The sequence below is a fragment of the Notechis scutatus genome, chromosome Z, assembly GCF_049901735.1.
Source record: "Notechis scutatus isolate UNSWTSFEM ecotype Mainland chromosome Z, rNotScu1.2, whole genome shotgun sequence".
Taxonomy (NCBI): domain Eukaryota; kingdom Metazoa; phylum Chordata; class Lepidosauria; order Squamata; family Elapidae; genus Notechis; species Notechis scutatus.
Genome location: NC_142025.1, coordinates 117,286,736 through 117,311,846, shown reverse-complemented (window position 1 = coordinate 117,311,846; position 25,111 = coordinate 117,286,736). Strand labels below are relative to the sequence as shown.

At 44.4% G+C, this 25,111-nt stretch overlaps 1 protein-coding gene across 1 annotated transcript in view; it reads left to right on the top strand.

Moving 5' to 3' along the window:
- CPNE6 (copine 6) overlaps positions 1-21,804 on the top strand; it is a 28,802-nt gene extending 6,998 nt beyond the window's left edge. Inside the window, exons 2-17 of the mRNA XM_087946366.1 lie at positions 690-850; positions 1,677-1,865; positions 2,692-2,766; positions 3,941-4,015; positions 7,508-7,591; positions 10,135-10,224; positions 10,791-10,889; positions 11,903-11,989; positions 13,988-14,047; positions 15,438-15,571; positions 15,672-15,726; positions 15,835-15,886; positions 16,328-16,461; positions 18,345-18,578; positions 19,569-19,747; positions 21,486-21,804. Of these exons, the coding sequence (XP_087802492.1) occupies positions 698-850; positions 1,677-1,865; positions 2,692-2,766; positions 3,941-4,015; positions 7,508-7,591; positions 10,135-10,224; positions 10,791-10,889; positions 11,903-11,989; positions 13,988-14,047; positions 15,438-15,571; positions 15,672-15,726; positions 15,835-15,886; positions 16,328-16,461; positions 18,345-18,578; positions 19,569-19,691 (1,644 nt within the window). The 5' untranslated portion in view covers positions 690-697 and the 3' untranslated portion in view covers positions 19,692-19,747; positions 21,486-21,804. The remainder of the gene's footprint in view (positions 1-689; positions 851-1,676; positions 1,866-2,691; positions 2,767-3,940; positions 4,016-7,507; positions 7,592-10,134; positions 10,225-10,790; positions 10,890-11,902; positions 11,990-13,987; positions 14,048-15,437; positions 15,572-15,671; positions 15,727-15,834; positions 15,887-16,327; positions 16,462-18,344; positions 18,579-19,568; positions 19,748-21,485) is intronic.
- Positions 21,805-25,111: the final 3,307 nt, after the last annotated feature.

The following is a 25,111-nucleotide window of genomic DNA, read 5'->3' as shown; positions in this document are numbered from 1 at the left end:
CGGTGGGATGCCACCCTGGGTTTATCCTTCCAAGTGGTTGAATCACCAGTTCCTCTTTCCTTTCCTTTCCTCTTTTCTATTTTCCTTTCTTTTCCTTTTCTTCCTTCCTCTATTCTATTTTCCTTTCCTCTTTTCCTTTCCCTTTCTTTCCTTTCTTTTCCTTTTCTACCTTTCTCTTTTCTCTTTTCCTTTCCTCTTTTCTCTTTTCCTTTCCTTTCCTCTTTTCTATTTTCCTTTCTCCTTTTCTACTTTCCTCTTTTCATTTTCTTTTCCTCTTTTCTATTTTGCTTTCCCCTTTTCTACTTTCCTCTTTTCTTTTCCTTCCCCTTTTCTATTTTCCTTTCCTTTCCTCTTTTCTATTTTCCTTTCCTTTCGCCTTTTCTACTTTCCTCTTTTCCTCTTTTCTATTTTCCTTTCCACTTTTTTAACCCTCTTCTAAACCTGAAGTATCACACTTCCCATCACCCACAGCCAGTAGGCCTCTTCGCTTCTCTTTGGTTTCCTTCCTTTCCACTTTTTTTTAACCCTCTTCTAAACCTGAAGTATCACACACTTCCCATCACCCACAGCCAGTACGCCTCTTCATTTCTCTTTGGTTTCCTGCCTCCCCGCAGGGAAAGCTTCCACCTGCCTGTCCCTCCATCTATTTTTCTCCTATTTTTTCTCCTTCTCACTTTCTTTCCTTTTAGGTTCCGTCATGTCTGAAGGGGCCGATTCCCAGCCGGTGGCTTTGGGGGCATCCCGGGTCGAACTTCGGGTCTCCTGCTGGAGCCTGCCGGAAAGAGAAGCCAACATTAAACCTGATCCATGCCTGATTATCCAGCTGCTCAGCGATGGACAGTGGAACGAGGTACGGCGTTAAAAAACAAAAAAATTCTTGGCATTGACAACATTCTAGTTGGTCAATTGCAAAAAAAAATGTCTCACGTTCTTTGATTTCATGCATAGAAGATAGTCCTTGACTTACAACTTTTAATTTGTGACCGTTTGAAGTTACGATGGCAGTGAATAAAGGGACTTACAGCCGTTTGTCACACTTAACGACCGTTGCAGCCTCCCCCAAGGTCACGTAGTCTAAGATTCAGAGGCTCGGATGCTGACTCGTAGTTATGACAGTGACAGCGTCCCAGGCGAGGAACGCGTGATCCCCTTTTGCGACCAGCAGACGAGCAAAAGTCAATGGAGAAGCCCGATTCACTTAACAATGGTGTGACTAACTTAACAACTTTAGCAATTTGCTTAACAACCGTGGAAAGAAAGGTCATAAAATGGAGCAGAACTCACTTAAAATCTTACTTAGCAGCAGAAATTTTGGGCTCAGTCATGGTGGTCGTAAGTCGAGGACTACCTGCATCCCACCAATGTTTAATGGACAACGAAAGAAAATAGGTTTTGTTTTAATTTACTGCTCCTCCAAAAACAGGCTGGCTGGGGAATTCTGGGAGTTGTAGTCCGCCGGTCTTAAAGTTTCTTAAAGTTGGGAGAAACACTGTTTTGCAAGATTATAAGCATCAAATTTTTAAAAAAAACACACACCAGTAAATGTGATATTCAGCTTTAACAGCACAGCCGAATCAAACCTCTCACCTTTACCAAAAACATCTTCCAGCTTTTCTCCCAAGCAGGAACCCCTCTTTCCAGTTTTCTGGCACCCACCTCTCCTTTCCTCCCCCCAGGTGGGGCGCTCGGAGGTCCTGCACGGCGCCCAGAACCCCGTTTTCGCCCATGTCTTTGCCCTGGATTACTTCTTCGAGGAGATGCAAAATTTGAAATTCGAGATCTTTGATGCTGATGGAGAAAGTGATTCTGACCTAGCCTGTGAGTCTGAGATGCTGATGGGCACCACCGAATGCTCCCTGGGGCAGGTAGGAGGGGAATCTGCCTGGGGTGGTCTGTGCGTCTGTCCCGTCATCCATCCATCCATCTCTCTCTCTCTCTCTCTCTCTTCCCCCCCCCTCTCGTTCTCTCTAGCTCTCTGTCTGTCTCTGTCTACCTACTAACCTACCTGTCTGTCTATCTATCTGACTGTCTGTCTGCATCTATCTATCTATCTATCTATCATCTATCATCTATTTATCTATCTAAATCTATCTTTATTATCTGTCTAGCTATCTAGCTATATATGTATTGTCTATCATCTATCTATCTATCTGTATCTATATTTATTATCTATCTATCTAGCTATATCTATATTATCTATCATCTATCTATCTATCTATTTCTATCTATCTATACCTATGTATCTATCTTTATTATCTGTCTATCTATCTATATTATCTCTCTCTCTCTCTCTCTATTATCTATTTATCTATCTAAATCTATCTTTATTATCTGTCTAGCTATATCTGTATTATCTATCATCTATCTATATCTATATTTATTATCTATCTATCTATCTATCTATCTATCTATCTATCTATCTATCTATCTATCTATCATCTATCTATCTTTATTATCTGCCTGTCTATCTATCTTTCTATCTATCTCTATCTCTTTATTATCTCTCTATCTCACTATTTATCTATCTATCTATTTATCTATTATCTATTTATCTATATCTATCTATACACACACACACAAACACACACACTCTATCATCTATCTATCATCTATCATTTTCCTATCTTTCTATCCATCCATCCATTCATCCATCCATCCATCCAAACATAAATTCTATCTTTTCATCTCCAGATTGTCTCCCAAACCAAGGTCACCAAGGAGCTGGTGTTGCCAAGTGGAGAGATTTTGGAGAATTCAACCATCACGGTAGATAAATCCAGGGGAAGGGGCAGGAGGGAAAGGGGAAATAACCTTAATTTTAGGGAAGACCAAGGGGAAACCAAGGATAATTCAGAGGGGTGGGGGAAAAGACAGGAGACACGGCCTAATGCAGGGAATTGTAGGAGTGATGGAAGCAGCATGATCTGATGGGTGAAAATTTATTTTAATAAATAAATAATAGGATAAAAAATAATAACATAAATAATAATAATAATAATGCGATGTGTTGGGACCATAAGTCCCATAACAGCTAGGTGAAGCTGCCCTTTTATGCCCCCAGTGTCATCCTCTGGGAATCAACATTTAGCTTTCTCTCCCCGTGTGCAGCTTGGCTTACTTACAAGAGTTGTCTATTCTGACTTTTGGAAACTGGAGAGCAGATTCTTCTCATAATTTTGCAAATATTTACAATCTGCCTTTCTGGACATGGTTTGTACTCCCTTCTGCTCTATTTTATCTGCACCACAACCTTGTAAGGTAGCATCGGCTGTGTGCTTCAAAGGAAAAATAGGGATTTGAGTCAGACTGTTCCTGATCTCAACTTATGACCGTTGTCAACCCCTGGTGTGCAGAAATTGAAGCCCCACGGATTCCAATACAGGGTGGGAGCTACGTAGGAGGCTTAGTTCAACTGAATAATATCTCAGAATATATTAAGTTGTTTAGTAAAATCAAATATCACTGAGAAAAGTTAACAAGGATGCAACTAAACTACAACCTTCATTTCGCCACCATTAAAAGTGACCACGGAACTGAAAAAAAAAGATGCTTACAAATCGGTCCTCATACTTATGACCATTGCAGCATCCCTGTGATCACATGATCAAAATCCAGACACTTGGCAACTGGCATGTACTTATGACGGTTGCAGTGTTCCGGGGTCATGTGATTGCCATTTGTGGCTTCTGACAAAGTCAGTGAGGGGAAAAGCTGGCGGGGCAATTCACTTAATGACTGCAATGATTTGCTTGGCCACTGTGGCAAAATGGTCGTGATTTCCAGCGTGACTCGCTTAACAACTCCCTAACAGAAATTCTGCTCCCAGTTGTGGTCGTAAGTCGAGGACTACCTGTATTGATTTGAAGAAAATGGTAGGCAAGTTATCTTGGTGTTTTTCCCTCTCTTGACATGAACTTTTTGGGGTCCTTTTTATTGGCAGATCGAAGCTGAAGAGGTCTCCCGTACCAACAAGTTTGTACAACTGGAATTTAGTGGTCAAGAACTGGATGACAAGGTAAGAGAAAGGATAAAAAACTAGAAAGCAGTTCCTAGAAAATGAACATAAAATACGAGATTATATGCAATGTAATTGTAATGGAAGACTACGAAATGGAAGCACAAAACAATTTGTAAACCAACCGGCACACTGTATGTACACATATGGAAGATGGCTTGATGTTTTTATGTTTTGTTTGTTTATGTTTGTTTTTAAAAACCAATAAAAACTTAAAAAAACAACACTGAGAATAAACCTTCAAAACTCAGTTTGACCTGCATGTATGATCTGCAGCCCCATGTAGATCCCAGGACTCTTTGGCTGGGAAGAGAGCTGTGTAACTTAGAAATTGGTGGCATTTTAAATCAGACATTGCTTCATGAATTATTGCTTCTTCAACAAGGAAGGATAAATGAGGAGGTTAACAGAATAAAAGAGTCGGAAGGTACCTCAGAGGTCTTCTAGTCCAGCCCCCTGTTCAAGCAGGAGGCCCTGTACCATTTCAAACCAGTCTCTTCTTAAAAACTTCATCCGGGGATTGAAGCACCCACAACTTCTGGTGGCAAGCCGTTCCACTGATTAATTGTTCTAACTGTCAGGAAGTTTCCCCTCCATTGCAGGTTGCGTCTCTCCTCAATCAGTTTCCATCAGTTGCTTCTTCTCCTGCCTTCAGGTGTCTTGGAAAATAAATTGACCCGCTCTTCGTTGTGGCAGCCCCTCAAATACCAGGAGATTGCTATCATGTCCCCCCGCCGCACACCCCAGTCCTTTTTTTCTCCAGACTGGCCATACCTAACTCCTGCAACTGTTCTTCATATGTTATTTTGTTTCCCCGGCCTTTAAATCTGGTCTTCTTTTTAAATTTAGTCTCCAGGCCTGAGAAGTTTTAAATCAGACATTATCTCAGGGGTTATTGAGGTGAATAGGTCTTCTAGTCCAACCCCTGGTTCATGAGATCCTATATCATTTCAGATGTACAGTCTCTTCTTAAAAAAATCTCCAGTATTGGAGTATTTACAACTTCTGAAGGCAAGCTGTTCCACTGATTAATTTTTCTCACTGTCGGGAAATTTCTCCTTAGTTCTAGGTTGAATGTCTCCTTAATCTATTTCCATCCATTATTTCTTGTCTGGCCTTTGGATGCTTTGGAGAATAGCTTGACCCCCTCCTCCTCTCTGTGGCAGCCCCTCAAATATTGGGATACTGCTATCATGTCACCTTCTTTTCATTAAAGTACTAGGCATACCCAAATCCAGCAACCGTTTGTTTTAGCCTGCAGCCTCCTAATTATCTTGGAAGCATTCAATTTGTTTAGATTACATTAAATTATCCTCACTGCCCCCAATTTCTTGTAGCTGGATCTGCTTGGTTATCTAAAGCGATTGTGTGAATCTTGCCAGCATGCAAATTCTTCCTCTGCTGCTATGAATGAATCTCTTATGGATTTCCTCCAAACTTTAGATGGCTCCCAGTTGTGCAAAGAATATATTTATTTTTACAACGAACTTGAGGTTACGTAACAAAGCACAGCATCTTTCACAAACAGCTTTCTTAGACATGTTTCCCCAAGTGGCCTCAGAGCAATCTTTCTCAACCGTGGCTATTTTAAAATGGGTGGATTTCGATTCCCAGAATTCATCAGTCAAGGCTGGGGGATTCTGGGAGTTGAAGTCCACCCATCTTAAAATAGTTCAGCCATCTTGCTAAAACACTGTCCATACTTAGAAGCATTCCAGATCAGTGTTTTTCAACCTGGGCCACTTTATGAGGAGACAGATTTCAACTCCCAGAATTTCTCGGTTAAGGCTGAAGGATTCTGGGAGTTGAAGTCTACCCATCTTAAAATGGTTGGTCTCCCCTGCTAAACACTATTCATGCTTAGAAGCATTCCAGGTCAGTGTTTTTCAACCTGGACCACTTTATGAGGGGGCGGACTTCAACTCCCAGAATTCATCAGTCAAGGCTGGAGGATTCTGGGAGTTGAAGTCCACCCATCTTAAAGTGATCCCGGGGGGAAAACATTGCACCGTTATGATCCCCTTAAACAGGATTATCTGTCAAGAGCCGGCAAGCACAGCCCGCTGCTTCTCACCATCGGAGAAGCTGTCAATCGTACCCGCGTTCATTTCTGTGCCGCCGTTGTCCATCCTTTCTTCGTTTCGCAAGGTTGTGAGCTGCTGGTGTGATGCAGCTGCGTCAGTTTCTGGATGCCCTATTTAATTCAGCCAGCCTGTTTTCCTGCGGATTTCCCAGGGGGGCTGAGCTCATTTGGAGGAAACCTGCTCTCCGCAGGACTTTAAAAAATGCTATTTTTTTTTTGCACTGCTGGGTGAAAATTGTTTTCCAGCCCTTCTGAAATCAGCAAAACGTGACGCCTGCGTACGTTTAACTATTCCCTCCCTTTCCGTTCTCTCTCGCTCCTCTCCCACACAAAATCAGGAGAAGAATAGCTAAATGTTTTGCCTATCTCGAGGCTGAGCTCAGAGAACGACTGAATAAGGAATAAATAAAATACAGGCAGTCCTCGACGTATGACCACAATTGAACCCAAAATTCCTGTAGCTAAGCGAGGTGCTTTGTTCTGTGAATGTGGCTTTTCTTGTCACTTCTTTAATGAATCACTGCTAGTGTTACGTGATTCACACGGTCGTTAAGCGAATTGGGATTCCCTCTCGAGTTGGCTCGTCGGAAGGTCGTAAAAGGGGATTGTGTGACGCCGGGACACTGCAAACCATTGTAAAGAGGAGCCAGTGGCCAGGCAGCTGAATTTTGATCGCGTGACTGCGGGGATGCCGCAAGGGTCGTAAGCCTGAAAAAAACGGCCATAAGTCACTTTTTTCCCATGCCGTTGTAAATTCGAACAGTCACTAAATGAACTGTTGTAAGTCGAGGACTAGTGGTATTCTTTAACAGCAGACTAGCTGTGGAAGACTTTAAGGTTTATTCCTAGGCTGGGAACCCAGCAGAAAAACAGGCAGTCCTTGACCTATTCACTTAGTGACCATTCAAAATTACGATGGACTGAAAAAATGACTTACTCTATGACCGTTTGGCACACTTTAACCGTTGCAACATCCCAACAGTCGTGTGATCAAAATTCAGTCTTGCTGGGCTACTGACTCGTATTTATGACGGTCGCCATGTCCCGGGGTCACATGATCCCCTTTTGCGACCTTCCGACGAGCGAAGTCCACGGGGAAGCCGGATTCGCGTAACAATGGTGTGACTCGCTTAACGACTGCAGTAGTTCACTTCACAACGGTGGCAAGCAATGTCTCACTTAGCGACAGAAACGTCGGGCTCAGTTGTGGTCGTAAGATGAGGATTGCCTTTAAGAAAGGTTGCAAGGATGTGTTAGAGGACCTTAAAGGACCTCTGGTGTGGCGTGTGTGAGAACAGCTGGTGTGGTATCAAATCCAGATTGCTATGATTTGGCTCCCCTGGGTGTCACAAAATGGCTGCTTAGCCATAACTCTCTGAAAAATTGCTTTCCTTTTTTCTCTTTTCCAGGATTTCTTCAGCAAATCCGATCCTTTCCTGGAAATATATAAAGTTACCGCTGGCGAGTCAGAGAATCTGGTTTGGAGGACAGAGGTGAGGCTATTACAAGGCCCCTCCAGAGAATTTGATGGGAGGGATTTAAAGAAAAGATGGGGAGGGAGGAATGAAAATATAAAAAATTAACAGAGGCTGGAACGGAGTAAAGAGACGCTTTGCAAACCTCTCAGCAGGCTGATCAGTTTAACCAGCTGTTGAAATAGCTCCGTTCGATCTAATTAACGTTTTAGAAATATATTCGCCTTTTGTGATTTGAATGATTTCAACGCTGCAAAACGCCCAGTGTCATTTCAAAATGAGATGGCCAGCAAATAAATTTTTAAAAGAAAGTAAAGTATATAAAATAATCTGAATTTTATATTATTTTTATCTTTTGTGATTGTAAGCTGTTCAGAATTATTCTGAAGTAAGATGGGCAGCCAATAAATTAGCTAGCTAGCTGGATGGATGGATGGATGGATCGATCGAAAGGAAGCAGGGGTGGGATTCTACCGGTTCGCACCTATTCTCTAGAACCGGTAGTTAACCTTCTAAGCAGTTCGGAGAACCAGTTGTTAGAAGAAATTACTGGCCTAATCCTGTAAGGAAGGCAGGAAGGAAACATTCTGGTGTTGCTTACAGAAACTGCCTCTCTGTTAACCCTTATTACATTCTTGGCAGGACTAGTTTTCCTGTCTCAGGAACGTCTCTGGAGTTTCCCCCCCTCCTTTTCTGCTACTTTGCTTGTGTGGAGTGACCATTGAAAAAAGTGACTTATGACCGTTTTTGTGACCAACAACTGTTGCAGCATCCCCACAGTCACAAGAGGCCAGGCGAGAAGATGCATGCCTCGATGTGAGTGATGTTGAGTTGGCCACGCCCAGCCAGTAAAATGACCATCAAGCCATGTCCACCCAGTCACATGACCACCAAGCCACGCCAACCAACTAAGCCACGCCCACAGAACCAGTTTTAAAAATTGTTAAAAAATTTGAATCCCACCCCTGAAAGGAAGGAAGGAAGGAAAGGAAGGAAGGAATAGGTGGGTAGATAGAATAGAAAGAAAGAAAGATATAGATAGGTGGGTAGATGATAGAAAAAGAAAGAAAGAAAGAAAGATATAGATAGTTGGATAGATGATAGAAAGAAAGAAAAAAGAGAAAGAAAGGATAGATATATACAGTAGATACAGATAGGTAGACAGAAAGATTGATACATAGATATAGGTAGGTAGGTAGGTACGTATATAGGTAGGCGGGTGGGTGGATAGATAATAAATTTAAAAAACTGCAAGTAGTCCTTGATTTTATAACCGTTCATTTAGTGATTCTTTTCAAAGTTACGTGAAAAAAGTGACTTACGACTGGTCCTTGAACTTACGACCATTTCATCATCCCTACAGTCATGTGATCAAATTTGGCCACTTGGCAACTGCCCTGTTTTTATGACAGTTCCAGTATCCCAGGGTCATGGGATCCAACAGCTGGAAAGCCAGATTCATTTAACGACTGCTGGATTCACTTAACAACTTAACTTGCAGAACAACTGTCGCCTGAGTAGTAAAATGGGATGGGACTCATCTAATGACCTAGCCCAGAAATGAAAATTCAATCAATTGTGACTGCCTGTAGCTATATTTTAAAGTTATTTTTTAAAAGAAATTATTTTTTACACTTATGGGGCTGCATGGAATTGGTAAATGAATAAAAGGAAATAAATTGACTCCAATTTTATTCAAGGAATTTGCACTCATGCCGTTCAAAAAAATGAGGAAAACCAATTTATCAATGAGACCAATAGATCTTTAAAGAATTCTACATTATGGAAAAGCAAAAAGTTGTGATTTGATGTTCATGCTTTATTTTACTGTGACAGAGAGAGTTGGAGCTCAATACTCCTTTTTCTTTTTCTTTCCCCTATTTTTCCTCACTTCTCTTCCCCCTTTCCTCTCCCTGCTGCTTTTTTCTATTTACTCTGTATTTTGTATTTTATAATACTTTATAACTCAATAATTTTTTTTTAAATGAGGAAAACCTCAAGCGAAGCGAGCCAGAAGGGAAAAGAGATAATAAAATGCAAAATCTGGGTGGACCTCAACTCCCAGAATTCCCCAGCCAGCACAGCTTCACCCTCCTTCTTTCTTTCCTCCTTCCCTCCTTTATATTTCTTTCCTTTTTCTTCTTCTTTTCTTCCTCCCTCCCTTCCTTCCCTATTTCCTTCCTTCTTGTTAAGTGAAGTTAAGTGAAGTGAGCCAGAATGGAAAAGAGATAATAAAATGCAAAAACCCAGCCTCCTTCTAATAAGAAGAAGAACATATAGATTTTACGGCTTGCTTAGGTAATGGCCCCTTTTCAGATTTTGTAGTAGGAAACTTGGTGATTTTTAACAGCCACCACAAAAAAATCTGTGAAGCTAAGCTGAAAAGAAAAGAGGACAGCCAAAGGGATAGGTGCTTCAGTTTAAAAGGGGGGGGGGGAATGACAATTTCTTTGGGTTCACATTTTTGTAAATCTCTCTCCTGACGTTTGGGTGGGTGGGGGTTGGACTAGATGACCTACAAGGTCCCTTCCAACTCTGTTGATATCCGTTTTGTGTACCAGGTGGTGAAGAACAACCTCAGTCCTCAGTGGCAACCGTTCCGAATTTCTTTGCAATCGTTGTGCAGTTGTGATCCTGAACGGCCTATACGGGTAAATTTCTTCCGAGATTTATTTTTTTAAAAAAATGAACATTAAGGAACTGGGGATGAACTGAGTGCAAAATATCGATTTCAAATGTTTTGGCTGTGTGAAAGTCCATCATGAAAAAAGTTTGTTTTGTTCTAGATATCAATATAAAAGGATTTAAATCTGTGTTTTCCCAAGGTGGCAAGTTTAAGTCGGATGGACTTCAACTCCCAGAATTCTGGGAGTTGAAGTCCACAAGGCTTAAACTTGATAAGTTAGAGAAAACCTCCGTTAGACTTGAAAATAAACTCAAATTACCAGAATTCATCTTGGCAAGTTGAGGAAAAACTGTATTAGATCTGAAAATAATCTCAAATTACAACAAACGATTAGGAAAAAACCAAGGAAGCGATTCAGTAAACAGAACCAATTTCCCATCTGTTTTATTTCTCTGATCCCAGAGGGGGGGTTAAAAAAACCGCATGAAACCTGGCTTTTAATTGGATTTGAAGGCAGTTTCTTTTGGAAGGTACCTGGAGGAGCAAATTCTGCCCTGTATTTCAGACTCTGTCATTTTCCCTCTTTTCCAGTGCGTGGTTTACGATCATGACTCCAGTGGAAAGCATGATTACATTGGAGAATTCAGCACAAATTTTCAAGAGATGTTGCAGGCTTCCTCTGGAGAAGAGGTAATGGGAATTGGTGGGAGTGAGGGAAGGAAGGAAGAAAAGAAGGAAGGGAAGGGAAGGGAAGGGAAGGGAAGGGAAGGGAAGGGAAGGAAAGAAAGAAGGAAGGAAGGAAGGAAGGAAGGAAGGAAGGAAGGAAGGAAGGAAGGAAGGAAGGAAGGAGAGAGAAGAAAGGGAGGGAAGAAGGAAATAAAGGAACAGAAGAGGAAGAGAGGTAGGGAGGAAAAGAAGGGAGATGGGCAAGAAAGAAAAAGAAAGGCGGGAGGGGAGGGGGGAAGGAAGGAATGAGAGGGAGGGAAGAAGGAAATAAAGGAACAGAAGAGGAAGGGAGGGAGGAAAAAGAAGAAAGTGAGAGAGGAAAAGAAGAAGGAAGATGGACAAGAAAGAAAAAGAAGGGAAGGAGGGGGGAAGGAAAGAGAAGGAAATAAAGGAACAGAAGAGGAAGGGCGAAATGGAGGGAGGGAGGAAAGAAGGAAGAAGGGCAAAAAAGAAAAAGAAAGAAAGGAGGGAAGGAGGGAAGAAAGAGAGGAAGGAGGGAAGAAGGGAGAAAAGGATGGAGAGAGGGAGGGAGGGAAAGAACAAAAAGAGAAAATTGAAGGACGGAGGGAAGGAAGAAATAGAGAAAAAGGAAGGAAGGGAGAAAGGGAGGGAGGGAAGGGGTGAAGAAAGAAAAAGAGGAAGAAGAAAGGAAGGAAGAAAGGGAGAAAAAGAGGGAGAGAGAGAGAGGGAAAAAAGAAAAAGAGAAATAGAGAGAAAGGGAGGAGGTAAAGGAGGAAGGAAGGACCATTTGTTTAATAACAGTCATAAGTGGAGGACCTGTATGCCGACAGTAATTCATATTGTGGGGGAAATCGATCTTTAGGAAAATGTATATATTTTTCCAAAAACTAAATTAAAAATGTTTTCTAAGTGCTGGGGTTAGTTGAAAAAGATCTTAGTCCACCCCTTTGAATAGCAGAAGCCAGCAATTTGCATTATAATCCAATTTTCTATTATTTATTTATTTTTCTTGGCAGGTGAAATGGGATTGTATTAACCAGAAGTATCAAGAAAAGAAGAAAAATTACAAAAATTCAGGATATATCGTCCTCACTCAGTGTAAGGTGAGCCTTTTACCGGTCATCATTCCTGTGTCTCGGCCCGGTTTAGGTAAGACCGAACCTTAAGCAAAATTATTTTTAAAACTGCAGGTCTTCCGCTTTGAAATTCTCAAATGGGAAATGCCACTTACTGCTTAGAAAAAATATTTCTAAGCTTGAAAAAAAATGGTTCCAAGGTTATGGATCATGTCAGGCTTCAATTGCTGGAAAGTTATAACTGATCAAATTTTCAGGTAGTCCTTGACTTACGATGAGAATCGAGCCCATCATTTCTGTTGCTAAGAGAGATAGTCGTTAAGTGAGTTTTGCCCCATCTTACGACCTTTGCCACAGTGGTTAAGCGAATCACTTATGTCCTTAAATTAGTCACATGGTTGTTAAATGAATCCAGCTTTCCTGTGGATGTTGCTGGTCAGAAGGCCGCAAAAGGGAATCACATTTCCTGGGACATTGCAACCGTCATAAACATGAGTTGGTCGCCAAGCGTCATGTGACTGTAGGGGGTGCTGCAACAATCAGAAGTGGCCATTAGCCACTTTTTTTTCAGGGCCGTTGTAACTTTGAACAGTCACTAAATGAACTGTTATAAGTCGAGGACTATCTGTATTCCTTACCTACATGGCTGGCTCAGGAATTCTGGGAGTTGAAGTCCACAGGTCCTAACATTGCCATAGTTGACCAACCCTACTTCCGGGCTGTTGGTACAGTTGGTCCTTGACTTACGACCACAGTTGAGCCCCTAATTTATGATGCTAAGTGAGAAATTTGTTCAAAGTGAATTTGATGACTTTTCTTGCCATATTGGTTAACTGAATCCCTGCTGTTGTTCAATTAGTCAAACGGCCATTAAGTGAATCTGGTTTCTCCGTTGACTTTGCTTGTCAGAAGGTCGCAAAAGGGGATTTGGATGTGACCCTGGAGCTCTGCGACAGCCATCATAAATGCGAGTCGGTTGTCAAACATCCAAATATAAAAATCACGTGATCACAGGGATGCTTGAAATGTTAGGTATTTTGCCAGAAAAATATAATAAAGGGAATGTATATTTAATACAGGAAATGGGCTACTATGCCCGAATCGGGGCGAACCGGTAGCTAATTTTATCATTTTTAATAGCCGGCTCAGTGAACCGCTAAATCCCAACCCTGGCTGCCCCACTCACCCCGCCCCGCCCCTCCCAGGAGTCCCCACGCAGCCCGTTTTGGATCCCAGTTAAGTACGGGGCCTACGTGGAGGCTTGAAAAACGGGCCTCCTGGAGGCTCCGGAAGTTCGGGAAACGAGCCCATTTTCAGCCTCCAGAGGGCCTCCAGAGCCTGAGGCGGCCATTTTCCCCCTCCCAGAGCCTTGAGGAAAGCCTCCAGAGCCCGGGGAAGGCGAAAACACCCCCCTCCCCCACTGCGGTGCAGGAGGCTAACTAGGCCACGCCCACTCAGCAACCGGGCAGAGAACCGGTGGCTGAAGTTTTTGACGCCCATCCCTGATTTAATATGACATTATTTTGACAGCACAATGCTGGGAAAAAATAAGGAAAATCCTTCAGATGAAAATATAATCATAAAAACATCAGATTGCGCATAAATGGACAGGTTAATGTTGAAGATAAAGGATGAAGAAAACGCAGAGTATTTTTTAACTTGGGATTTGTTTTACCAATGGTTAGATAATAAAGGTAGAAATTAGAAGTTGGAAGAATACCATTATCTACAAGTAAGGAATACTATGACTACTATTATTATGTATATGTAAAATGATCCAGACAAACACATTATCTATTAACTACGTTAAAGAAAAATGTATAATTAAAAAAAAAATGTTCACAAGTGTGAAAAAACAGTCCCAAGTCCCTTTTTTCAGTTGTAACTTCAACAGTCGCGAAATGAACTGTTGTAAGTTGAGGGCTACCTGTATTAATATTTTGGGCCTCCGAAGAAGAAAAGCAAAGATTCTGAAGATGGCTAGCCGTCGCACCCGTCATCCTTACCATCATTGTTTCTCTGCAGATGGAGAAAGTTCACACCTTCCTAGATTACATCATGGGTGGCTTACAAATCTCCTTCACGGTAAGTTTTATAATTAAGAATTAAGAGAAAGGAGGAATCCTTATGCTGACTGTTTATTATCTATTTTTTTTTTGATTGATTGACTACCTGTATGTAGAATAGAATAGAATAGAAATAACAGAAACAGAAATAGAATAGAATAGAAATAGAAAAATAGAAAAGAATAGAATAGAATAGAATAGAATAGAATAGAATAGAATAGAATAGAATAGAATAGAATAGAATAGAATAGAAGATTGGAATAAGAATAGAATGGAATAGAATAGAATAGAATAGAATAGAATAGAATAGAAGAATTGGAAGGGACCTTGGAGGTCTTCTAGTCTAACCTCCTGCTCAAGCAGGCAACCCTATGCTATTTCAGACAAATGGCTGTCTAATCTCTTCTTAAAGGCCTCCAGTGTTGGAGTACCTACAACTTCTGGTGGCAAGGAGTTCCACTGGTTCATTGTCCTCCATGTTAGGAAGTTTCTCCTTCATTCCAGGTTGTTTCTCTCCTTGATTTGTTTCCATCCATTGCTTCTCATCCTGCCTTCAGGGGCTTTGGAAAATAGGTTGACCCCCTCTTCTTTGGGGCAGCCCCTCAAATACTGAAATACTGCTATCACGTCACCCCCTAATTCTTCTTTTCTCTAGACTATCCAACCCAGATCCTGCAACTGTTCTTCATATGGTTTCCCTTTTTGTCTCCGGGCCTTTGATCACCTTAGTTGCTTTCCTTTGCACTTTTCTAAACATCTTTTTTGTAAAATGTGGTGACCAAAACTGGATGCAGGATTCCAGGTGTGGCCTTACTAAGGCTTCACAAAGCAGTGCTAATACCTCACATGGTTTTGATTCTGTGCCGCTGTTGATACAACCCAGGAGTGTGTTCACCTTTTTGGCTGCCACCGCACGCAGCCGGCTCAAGTTTAACCTTCATAACAATAAGCAAATGTTCCTTTAGCCTCTCCTGTGAAATTCCCAGAATTTTTTTTTTTGAAACTTGCTCGGTGCCTTAAATGAGACTGGGAAAATTCCAAAATTCCAGACTCCTGGTTACAATCAGGGGTGGGATTCTACCGGTTCGGCCCAGTTTCGGGTGAACCAGTAGTTACGGTGATGATTTGGCCCCGCCCACCCGCGCGCTGCCCTATTTTGTCCTTTGTTTCCGGGGTTTTCAGCTTCGCTGTTTAGCGTGGCGCAGTGGAGTTCCGCAGCTCCGCTGATTTACTCCCCGGGACTCCAGCAGAAGGTAAGTTTTAGAGCTGAAAAAACGGCGTTTCTTAAATGCTGCGCACATGCTCACCAAACCAGTTGTTACAGCAGTTGAATCGCACCCCTGGTTACGATGCTCTAACTACTAGGCTACACCACTATCTCTCTCTCTCTCTCTCTCTCCCTTGCCCAGGTAGCCATTGATTTCACAGCCTCCAATGGTGACCCCCGAAGTGAACATTCACTCCATTTCATCAACCCCCGGGAGCCCAACGAATACCTGAAAACTTTGTCATCCGTGGGCGAGATCTGCCAGGATTACGACAGGTACAGGATAGGCTTGCGCCTGGAATGTTGGAACTATAACTCCCAGAATTCTCCCTGCCCCCTATCCGGATGGGAAATTAAACTGCATTTTCTCTTCCAGTGATAAACGGTTCCCGGCCTTTGGTTTCGGAGCGCGAACCCCTCCTGATTTCAAGGTAAGACTCCCGAGATCCGATGAAGACAAATTGTTCCCTTTTGGGCTCCGGGTTTGAATCCTCGCTCCTGTTTTATTTTGTTTTGTTTTGTTTCCTTTTCTTGGATAGGTGTCTCACGATTTCGCCATCAACTTCGATCCGGAGAATCCCGAATGTGAAAGTAGGAAGGATTGTGTTATTTTGGTGGAATTGTGTGCTCTTGTGCTATCTGCTGATTTTTATTTTTTTTAAAGAAAGATTTGTGGGTTTAAAAACCCAGAGTCACTTGGTGGAGCTGGCGGAAGGAAGGAAGGAAGGAAGGAAGGAAGGAAGGAAGGAAGGAAGGAAGGAAGGAAGGAAGGAAGGAAGGAAGGAAGCAGGCAGAAGGGTGGAAAAAAGGAAGGAGGAAGAAGGGTGGCAGAGGAAGGAAAGGAAGGAAGGAAGGAAAGGAAGGAAGGAAGGAAGGAAGGAAGGAAGGAAGGAAGGAAGGAAGGGAAGGAAAGAGATAATTTTTTGAAAGAGGAAATATTAAGGAGGGAAGGAGGAAGGGTGCAAGTGCCCGGCGGGAAGTTGACCTGTGCCAGATCTGGTGGGAATCTAAGTTTCTTTCCTTCCCTGGCAGAGATTCTTGGGGTGATCGAGGCTTACAAGCGCTGTCTGCCCCAGATCGAGCTGTACGGCCCCACCAATGTGGCACCCATCATCAACAAGGTGGCAGGACCTGCAGCCGAAGAGGAGAAAAGTGGCAAGCCCACGGTACGGGTGGGGTGGGACCTCTAGGGCCCTATCTAATGAAATTCAACGGAGAGAAAAATCAAGTTTTGCACTTAGGCAAGAAAAACCAAAAGTACACATATACTGTGTTTCCCCGAAAATAAGACCCTGTCTTATATTTTTTTTGTGACACAAAAAAAGAAGGTACCAGGTCTTATTTTCAGGGCATGTCATCCAATAACCTCACTTGTGCACATCGTCCCTGGGCTCCTTTTCGCTGTCAGAGGCCTTCAGGAGCTTCTTCTGTGGCCGGCAAGGCTTTCCTGAAGGCCTCTGCAGCCGATAACAGAGCTTTGGATCGATCCAGACCTTTTTTATCAGCTCCAGAGGCCTTCACGAAAGCCTTGCCAGCCTTGCCGGCTGCAGAAGAACTGTGTGCATTAGTGTGTGAGGCCTGGCTACAACTGTCCAAAGGCAAGTAGTAGGGCAGCCTCATCCTCCTATCCCCACCCTAGCTTAATGTTTACCCGTCTACTCTGGAGTAGGTGGGATCTTAATTAGGGCTTATTTTGGGGGTAGGGCTTATATTGGGTGCACATGTAAAAACCAAGCTAGGGTTTACTTTCTGGGTAGCTCCTATTTTCGGGGAAACAGGGTAGACTGGGAGAAACCAGGCTTCATAGCAGTCAGCGTGAGAGGGATCTTGGAGTCTTAGTGGACAACCAGTTAAATAGGAGCCAGCCGAATGCGGTGGCAGCTTAAAAAAGCCAATGCAATCCTAAATTGCATTAAAAGAGGGATACAATCAAGATCAAGGGAGGTTTTTGCCCAAAAGCAAAAAAAAATTGGACAAAAATACACACACGGTTAGAGAAAATGATAAAGCAACACATAGATTTAAAGCCAGAAATATTTTTGCTAGGTATAATACCAGAAAAATATGGCAAAGGAACATATATTTAAAACTACGTATCTTGACAGCAGCGGAAATTGTATTTGCACAGCACTGGAAGAATGAGGAAATTTCTACAGATGAAAATATCATTAGAAAAATACTAGATCATGCAGAAATGGATAGGTTAACGTTGAAGATAAAGGACAAAGAAGACACAGAGTATTTTTTTTTAACATGTTTTTTTTTTATCAATGGTTAGACAATAGAGGTAAAAATTAGAAGTTGGAATATTATTATTAGGTACAAGTGAAAAATATTATTACTTTATGTACAAGTAAACTGACACAGACAATACAATGTTTATTAAGCACTTACGTAGGTTAAAGAAAAATGTATAAATAAAATATTTAAAGAAAGATCAAGGGAGGTACTAATAGCCTTAGTAAGACCACACCTAGAGTACTGCATCCAGTTTTGGTCACCACACTTATAAAAAAGACATTGAGACTCTAGAAAAAGTGCAGAGAAGAGCAACCAGGACGATGAGGAGACTGGAGGCTAAAACATATGAAGAACAATAGCAGGAACTGGGCCTGGCTAATCTAGGGAAGAGAAGGACCAGGGGAGACAGGATAGCAGTCTTCCAATATTTGAGGGGCAGCCACAGAGAGGAGGAAGGGGGCCAAGCTATTCTCCAAAGCAGACAAGGAATCATGGATAATTAATAATGATCCAGGAGAGATTTAACCTAGAAATAAGGAGAAATTTTCTGACAGTGAGAACAACCAACCAACAGAATAGAAGTTGCCTTCGGAAGTTATGGGAGCTTCATCCCTGGAGGCTTTCAAAAAGAGACTGGACTTCTGACATCTGTCAGAAATGGTGTAGGGTCTCCTGCTTGGGCAGGGGGTTGGACTAGATGACCTACAAAGTCCCTTCCGACTCTGTTAATCTGGGGCACCAGAGGGGGGGTCTCGTCCCATTTGCCCCGTGTGGCTTTGAGGTATCGTCCTCTCTCCTCTTCCCGCAGAAGTACCGCGTGCTGCTTATCCTGACCGATGGTGTGGTGAGCGACATGCCCGAGGCCTGCGATGCCGTTGTGCGGGCGTCCCGTCTGCCTCTCTCCATCATCATTGTGGGCATTGGGAACGCTGACTTCTCTGACATGCGGGAGCTGAATGGGGACCGCGGGATGCTGGAGACGGAGGAGGGCCGGGCCGTCCGCGACATAGTGCAGTTTGTGCCCGTGAGGGAGTTTAAGAAGGTGAGGGGGGGCGGGCTCTGCCAGGCTCTTCTGGCCAGGGGTGGGAGTAGCTACCCAGGCCGCCAAGAGGGGTTAAAGGCCTGCTTGGAGCATCGGTTCTGTGGGCTTGAATTTCGGTCTATATACAGTCCTTCTTTCTCAATTTGTCTTTCCTTCCTTTCTTCCTCCCTTCTGTCTCCTTCCTTCCCTCTTTCCTTCCTTCCCTCTATCACCTTTGTTCCTTCCTCCATTCTCTCTGTCTCCTTCCCACCTCCCTTCCTCCCTTCTTCCACCCACCTTCTTTCCTTCCTCCTACCCTCCTTTATATTTCTTTCCTTTTTTCTTCCTCCCTCCCTCCGTCCCTCCCTTCCTTCTCCTTGTCCTTCCTTCCATCCTTCCTTCTTTCCTTCCTCTATTCTCTGTCTCCTTCCTTCCTCCACCCTCCTCCTTCTCTCCTCCCTCCCTCCTTTATACTTCTTTCCTTCCTTTTTTCTTTTCTTTCTCCATCCGTCCCTCCCTTCCCCTTGTCTCCTTCTTTTTCCTTCTTTCCTTCTTTCTTTTCCTTCCTTCTCTCACTCCCTCTCATTTCATTCTACCTATTTTCCTTCCTTCTTTCCTCCCTTCTCTGTCTCCTTTCTCCCCTCTTTCCTTCCTTCTCTCTACCTTCGTTCCTTCCTCCATTCTCTCTGTCTCCTTCCTTCCTTTCCTCCTTTCTTTTCCTTCCTCTCTTTCTGCCCCCTCTTCTTTTTATTCTACCTATCTTTTCCTTCCTTCCACCCTCCCTCCCTTCTTTCCTTTCCTTTCTCTCATTCTACCTTTCTTCTCCTTCCTTCCTTCCTTCCCTTCCCTTCCCTTCTTCCTTCCTTCCCTCCTTCCTTCCTCCCCTCCCCTCCCCTTTCCTTCCTTGCTTCTTTCTTTTCCTCCCTCTCTCTTCCTCTCTTTCTCTTCCTTTCATTCTATCTTTCTTTTCCTCCCTCCCTTCCTCCCCACTCTCCTGTCTTTTATTCCCAGGCTCGCCCCAATGCTCTGGCCAAGACCGTTTTGGCTGAAGTCCCCAAGCAGGTGGTGGAATATTACGGGAGCAAAGGGATCCCCCCGGGGACACAGAAACCGTCCTCGCCACTGCCCCAGTGAGACCCCTCCCCACAAGCACCACCCCCCTGTGGGCATGATCTGCCCAGCACCTGAATGTGAGTTTTAAAAGCAACTTGGAGTTGCCAACGTTGAGAAATTCTGGCCCAGAGGCTGGCTTGGGGAGAGGTGCGAGGTAGAGACATAAATTTTTTCACAGCGGTGAAAAAAATAGGCGAGAATTAGCAAAATAGAAACCGAAGGCTGCACCAACTCGAGAAGGCCTAATCCTCTTAGAAGGGTGGGGACTTCAACTCCCAGCATTCTGAGCGGCGTAGCTGAGCATGCTGGGAATTGCAGTTCCCGCTCCCTTGGAAGGGAGAGTCTCGAACCTGGCCTGTTCCCCTCTTTCTAGCCAGCTTTGTTAGTTGTTTTGCTGAGAAAAATCACCCCACAATCTTCAAGAGAGGGCGGGAGGGCAACATCCACGGGGCAAAGGCCAAACAGAGGGCTCTTGGGGACTCCAGAGGTCATCTGTAGAGCTTTCCCACAACTGCAAGAATCCAGATGTAGGTTTACAAGGGGTTTGTTTGAATGGGCAGATTTGTGGGTTGTGTGAACCATCAGGAGGGCAACAGGGATGAAGCGATTCCCAAAACAAAAGGCTCTTGGGGACTCCAGAGGTCATCTGTATAACTTTCCCAAAACTGGAGAACCTCGAGTGTAGGTTTAGTAGTGGGGTTGTGTGAACCGGCAGATTTGTGGGTTGGGTGAACCATCAGGAGGGCAGCAGGCATGAGGCAAAATCTAAAATAGAAGACACTTGGGGGGATTCCAGAGGTAATCTATACAGCTTTCCCACAACCGCAAGAACCCGGGTGTAGATTTAGTAGTGGGGTTGTATGAACTGGGAGATTTGTGGGTTGTGTGAACCATCAGGAGGACAACAGGAATGAAGCAAATCCAAAAACAGAAGACTTTGGGGGGACTCCAGAGATCATCTGAATAGTTTTCCTCCAACTGCAAGAACCCGGGTGTAGGGTTAGTGGGTTGTGTGAATCAGCAAACTTTGGAAATGACTAATGTACATCAATTTCTCTCTCCCTCTATCACTCTCCATCTATCTCCCCTCTCCCTCCCTCTATTTCTCCTTCTCCCTCTATCTCCCTCTCTTCCTCTCCTTCTATCTCTCTATCCCCCTCTCCCTCTATCTCTCCCTCTCCCTCCTTCTCCCTCTCTCTTCCTCTCCTTCTATCTCTATCTCCCTCTCCCTCCCTCTCCCTCTATCACTCTCCATCTATCTCCCCTCTCCCTCCCTCTATTTCTCCTTCTCCCTCTATCTCCCTCTCTTCCTCTCCTTCTATCTCTCTATCCCCCTCTCCCTCTATCTCTCCCTCTCCCTCCTTCTCCCTCTCTCTTCCTCTCCTTCTATCTCTATCTCCCTCTCCCTCCCTCTCCCTCTATCACTCTCCATCTATCTCCCCTCTCCCTCCCTCTATTTCTCCTTCTCCCTCTATCTCCCTCTCTTTCTCTCCTTCTATCTCTCTATCCCCCTCTCCCTCTATCTCTCCCTCTCCCTCCTTCTCCATCTCTCTTCCTCTCCTTCTATCTCTATCTCCCTCTCCCTCTATCACTCTCCATCTATCTCCCCTCTCCCTCCCTCTATTTCTCCTTCTTCCTCTATCTCCCTCTCTTCCTCTAACTCTGTCTATCTCCCTCTCTCTCCCTTTCCCTCTCCCTCTATTTCTCACTATCTCCATCTCTCCCTCCTTCTCCCTCTTCCTCCCTCTCCCTCTATCTCTCTATCACTATCTCCATCTCTCCCTCTATCTGCCCCACTCTCTCTCCCTCTCCCAGGTGCCTGTTTCTCTGTCCTCACACCTCCGTCTTCCAGCCTCCAGTCCCTTCGGAAACCCACCCTCGATCCCTTCGGGTGGGGGAAAAAAAAAGAGATCAAACGAACGGGGGGAGCTGCCTCCATCCTCTGCGGCTCCAGGCCTCCAAGTAGCGACTCAGGACGCCAGCTGGCACCGCGGGCATCGGTCACCCCCTCCCCCCAAAGTCCCCCCTTCTCTGCCCTCCCTGATCTTGGCCTGAACCCCCTCCCTTCCCCCCTCAATAGCTTGCCGGGGCTGACCCCCCACATCCTTTAATAAACACCGTGAAATCCTCCTGAGATTCTCAATTCTTGCCTGGGCTCCTTGCCGGACGATTCGAAGGGGGGGTGGTTTCTTTTCGAACGGAGTTACAGGTAGTCCTCGACTTACGACTGTCCGTTTATGCGACCGTTCGAAGTTGCAGCAGCACCGGAAAAGAAGTGACTTGGGGCTGGTCCTCACACTTACGACCAATCCTTGACTTACGACAGGTCCTCACACTTACATCCGGTCCTCATGCTTATGGCCAGTCCTCACACTTACATCTGGTCTTCATACTTACAACAGCCAGTCCTCGCATGTAAAACAGCCAGTCCCTGCACTTACAGCCAGTCCTCTCACTTACAACAGCCAGTCCTCTCATGTACAACAATAAGTCCTTGCACTTACAGCCAGTCCTTACACTTACAGCCAGTCCTCACACTTACAACAGCCAGTCCTCACATGTACAACACCTGGTCCTTGCACTTACAGCCAGTCCTCACACTTACAACAGCCAGTCCTCTCATGTACAATACTAGGTCCTTGCACTTACAGCCAATCCTCTCACTTACAACCAGTCCTCACACTTACAACAGCCAGTCCTCACATGTACAACAGTCAGTCCTTGTATGTACAACACCAGGTCCTTACACTTACAGCCAGTCCTCACACTTACAACAGAGTCCTCACATGTACAACACCCGGTCCTTGCACTTACAGGTGGTCCTCTCAATTACGGCATGTCCTTGCACTTACAGCCAGTCCTCACATTTACAGCCGGTCCTCACATTTATGACCCTCACAGCATTCCCCCCCACAGTCACATGAACATAATCCAAGCATTTGGCAACCGACATGCGTTGATGATGGTTGCAGGTTCACATAATGACGATCTGTGGTGATTTGCTGAAGAATGGTAGCAATAAAGGTTATGAAATCAGGGGCGAGTCGTTTAACCGCCGCTTGGCTCATCACCTCACCACTGCCGTCGGGAGGAAATTCTGGTCCCCAATTACAGTCGTAAGTTGAGGATTACGACCTGTTAAAAATGCTGATTTTTTTTTTTTTTTTTTTTTTGCCAAGAGAAAACATTATAAATGTTCACGGACTGGTGATGGACATTTAATTTGGATATTGATTTTGAAGGAAGTGCGTAAGATAAATATTGGGGAAGGGTTAATAGGGATCTCTAATTCAGAGATAGGCCAAGTTGGTTAATTAATAACCTGGTTAGTCCATCCTTAACCTCAGTAGCAGTTCAGGTCAGTGATTCTCAACCTTGGCTAGCTGGGGAATTCTGGGAGTTGTAGTCTTAAAGTGGCCAAGGTTGAAAAATAGTGTTTTAGATAATTTAAAAAAATAAACCCCTTTAATCACAATTTTAACAGTTAATCATGATTTTATGGTAATAGAGGAGTTTTGACTTTGGCCAATAGGATGCCAAACATTTACAGGGTGGGGCCCAGGGCTATTGACCCGGGGGGCTTGCTTTTGACATGAGAGCCAGTTTGGTGTAGAGGTTAAGGTGTTGGTCTAGAAACCAGGAGACAGTGAATTCTAATCCTGCCTGGGCATAGGCAGAGGCTAGGTGACTTTGGGCCAATCACCAGGAGACTGGGAGTTCTAGTCCCACCTCAGGCGTGAAAGCCAGTTGGGTGACTTTGGGCCAATCACCAGAGAGTTTTAGCACTGCCTCAGGTATGAAAACTGGCTGGGTGACTTTGGGCCATTCACTAGGAGACTGGGAGTTCTAGTCCCGTCTTAGGCATGAAAGCCAGTTGGGTGACTTTGGGCCAATTACCAGGAAACTGGGAGTTCTAGTCCTGTCTTAGGCATGAAAGCCAGTTGGGTGACACTGGGCCAATCACCAGGGAGTTTTAACAATGCCTCAGGTATGAAAACTGGCTGGGTGACTTTGGGCCAATCACTGGGAGACTGGGAGTTCTAGTCCCGTCTTAGGCATGAAAGCCAGTTGGGTGACTTTGGGCCAATTACCAGGAAACTGGGAGTTCTAGTCCTGTCTTAGGCATGAAAGCCAGTTGGGTGACACTGGGCCAATCACCAGGGAGTTTTAACAATGCCTCAGGTATGAAAACTGGCTGGGTGACTTTGGGCCAATCACTGGGAGACTGGGAGTTCTAGTCCTGTCTTAGGCATGAAAGCCAGTTGGGTGACACTGGGCCAATCACCAGGGAGTTTTAACAATGCCTCAGGTATGAAAACAGGCTGGGTGACTTTGGGCCAATCACTAGGAGATTGGGAGTTCTAGTCCCACCTCATGCATGAAAGCCAGTTGGGTGACTTTGGGCCAATTACCAGGAAACTGGGAGTTCTAGTCCTGTCTTAGGCATGAAAGCCAGTTGGGTGACACTGGGCCAATCACCAAGGAGTTTTAGCACTGCCTCAGGTATGAAAACTGGCTAGGTGACTTTGGGCCATTCACTAGGAGATTGGGAGTTCTAGTCCCACCTCAAGCATGAAAGTCAGTTGGATGACTTTGGGCTGATCACCAGGAAGTTCTAGTCCCCCATGAAAACTGACTGGGTGACTTTGGGCCAATCACTAGGAGACTGGGAGTTCTAGTCCCACCTCAGGCATGAAAGCCAGTTGGGTGATACTGGGCCAATCACCAGGGAGTTTTAGCACTGCCTCAGGTATGAAAACTGGCTAGGTGACTTTGGGCTATTCACTAGGAGACCGGGAGTTCTAGTCCCACCTCAAGGGTGAAAGTCAGTTGGATGACTTGGATCACCAGGAAGTTCTAGTCCCCCATGAAAACTGACTAGGTGACTTTGGGCCAATCACCAGGAGATTGGGAGTTCTAGTCCCGCCTTAGGCACAAAAGCCAGTTGGGTGATTTGGGGCCGATCATCTGGAGACTGGGAGTTCTAGTCATGCCTTAGGCACGAAAGCCAGCTGGGGGAACCTTGGGCCACATTGGAGACCGCATTAAGAAAAGTTAGACCTTGATGATCCTAATTTAGCAATGACATGGTAAGTTGATGTCTCTGGAAGCACTAGACAGGTTCTAAACCATGATCCATGCCAAATCTCAGCTTGTCCTTCATTACGGGCGATTAACCTTACAGGCAATACCTCTGTGCATAGGCACAGAGGATCCCGTTCCCTCTTCCACCCATCCTAAGCACACCTCATCCAACGGGACCAAAGGAAGGTAGAAAACTACATGAAATGCTTTGCAAGGAAGAAAAACCTAAAACATTTTTAAAAAATGCAGCCAGCTCCTGGTGTGAATCACGTGATATATTTCCCCCCGCCCCCTTTGTTAAACCCAAAGGCCAATCTGGGTTGTTTTGCAGTTTTCTTCCTTGCAAAGCATTTCCT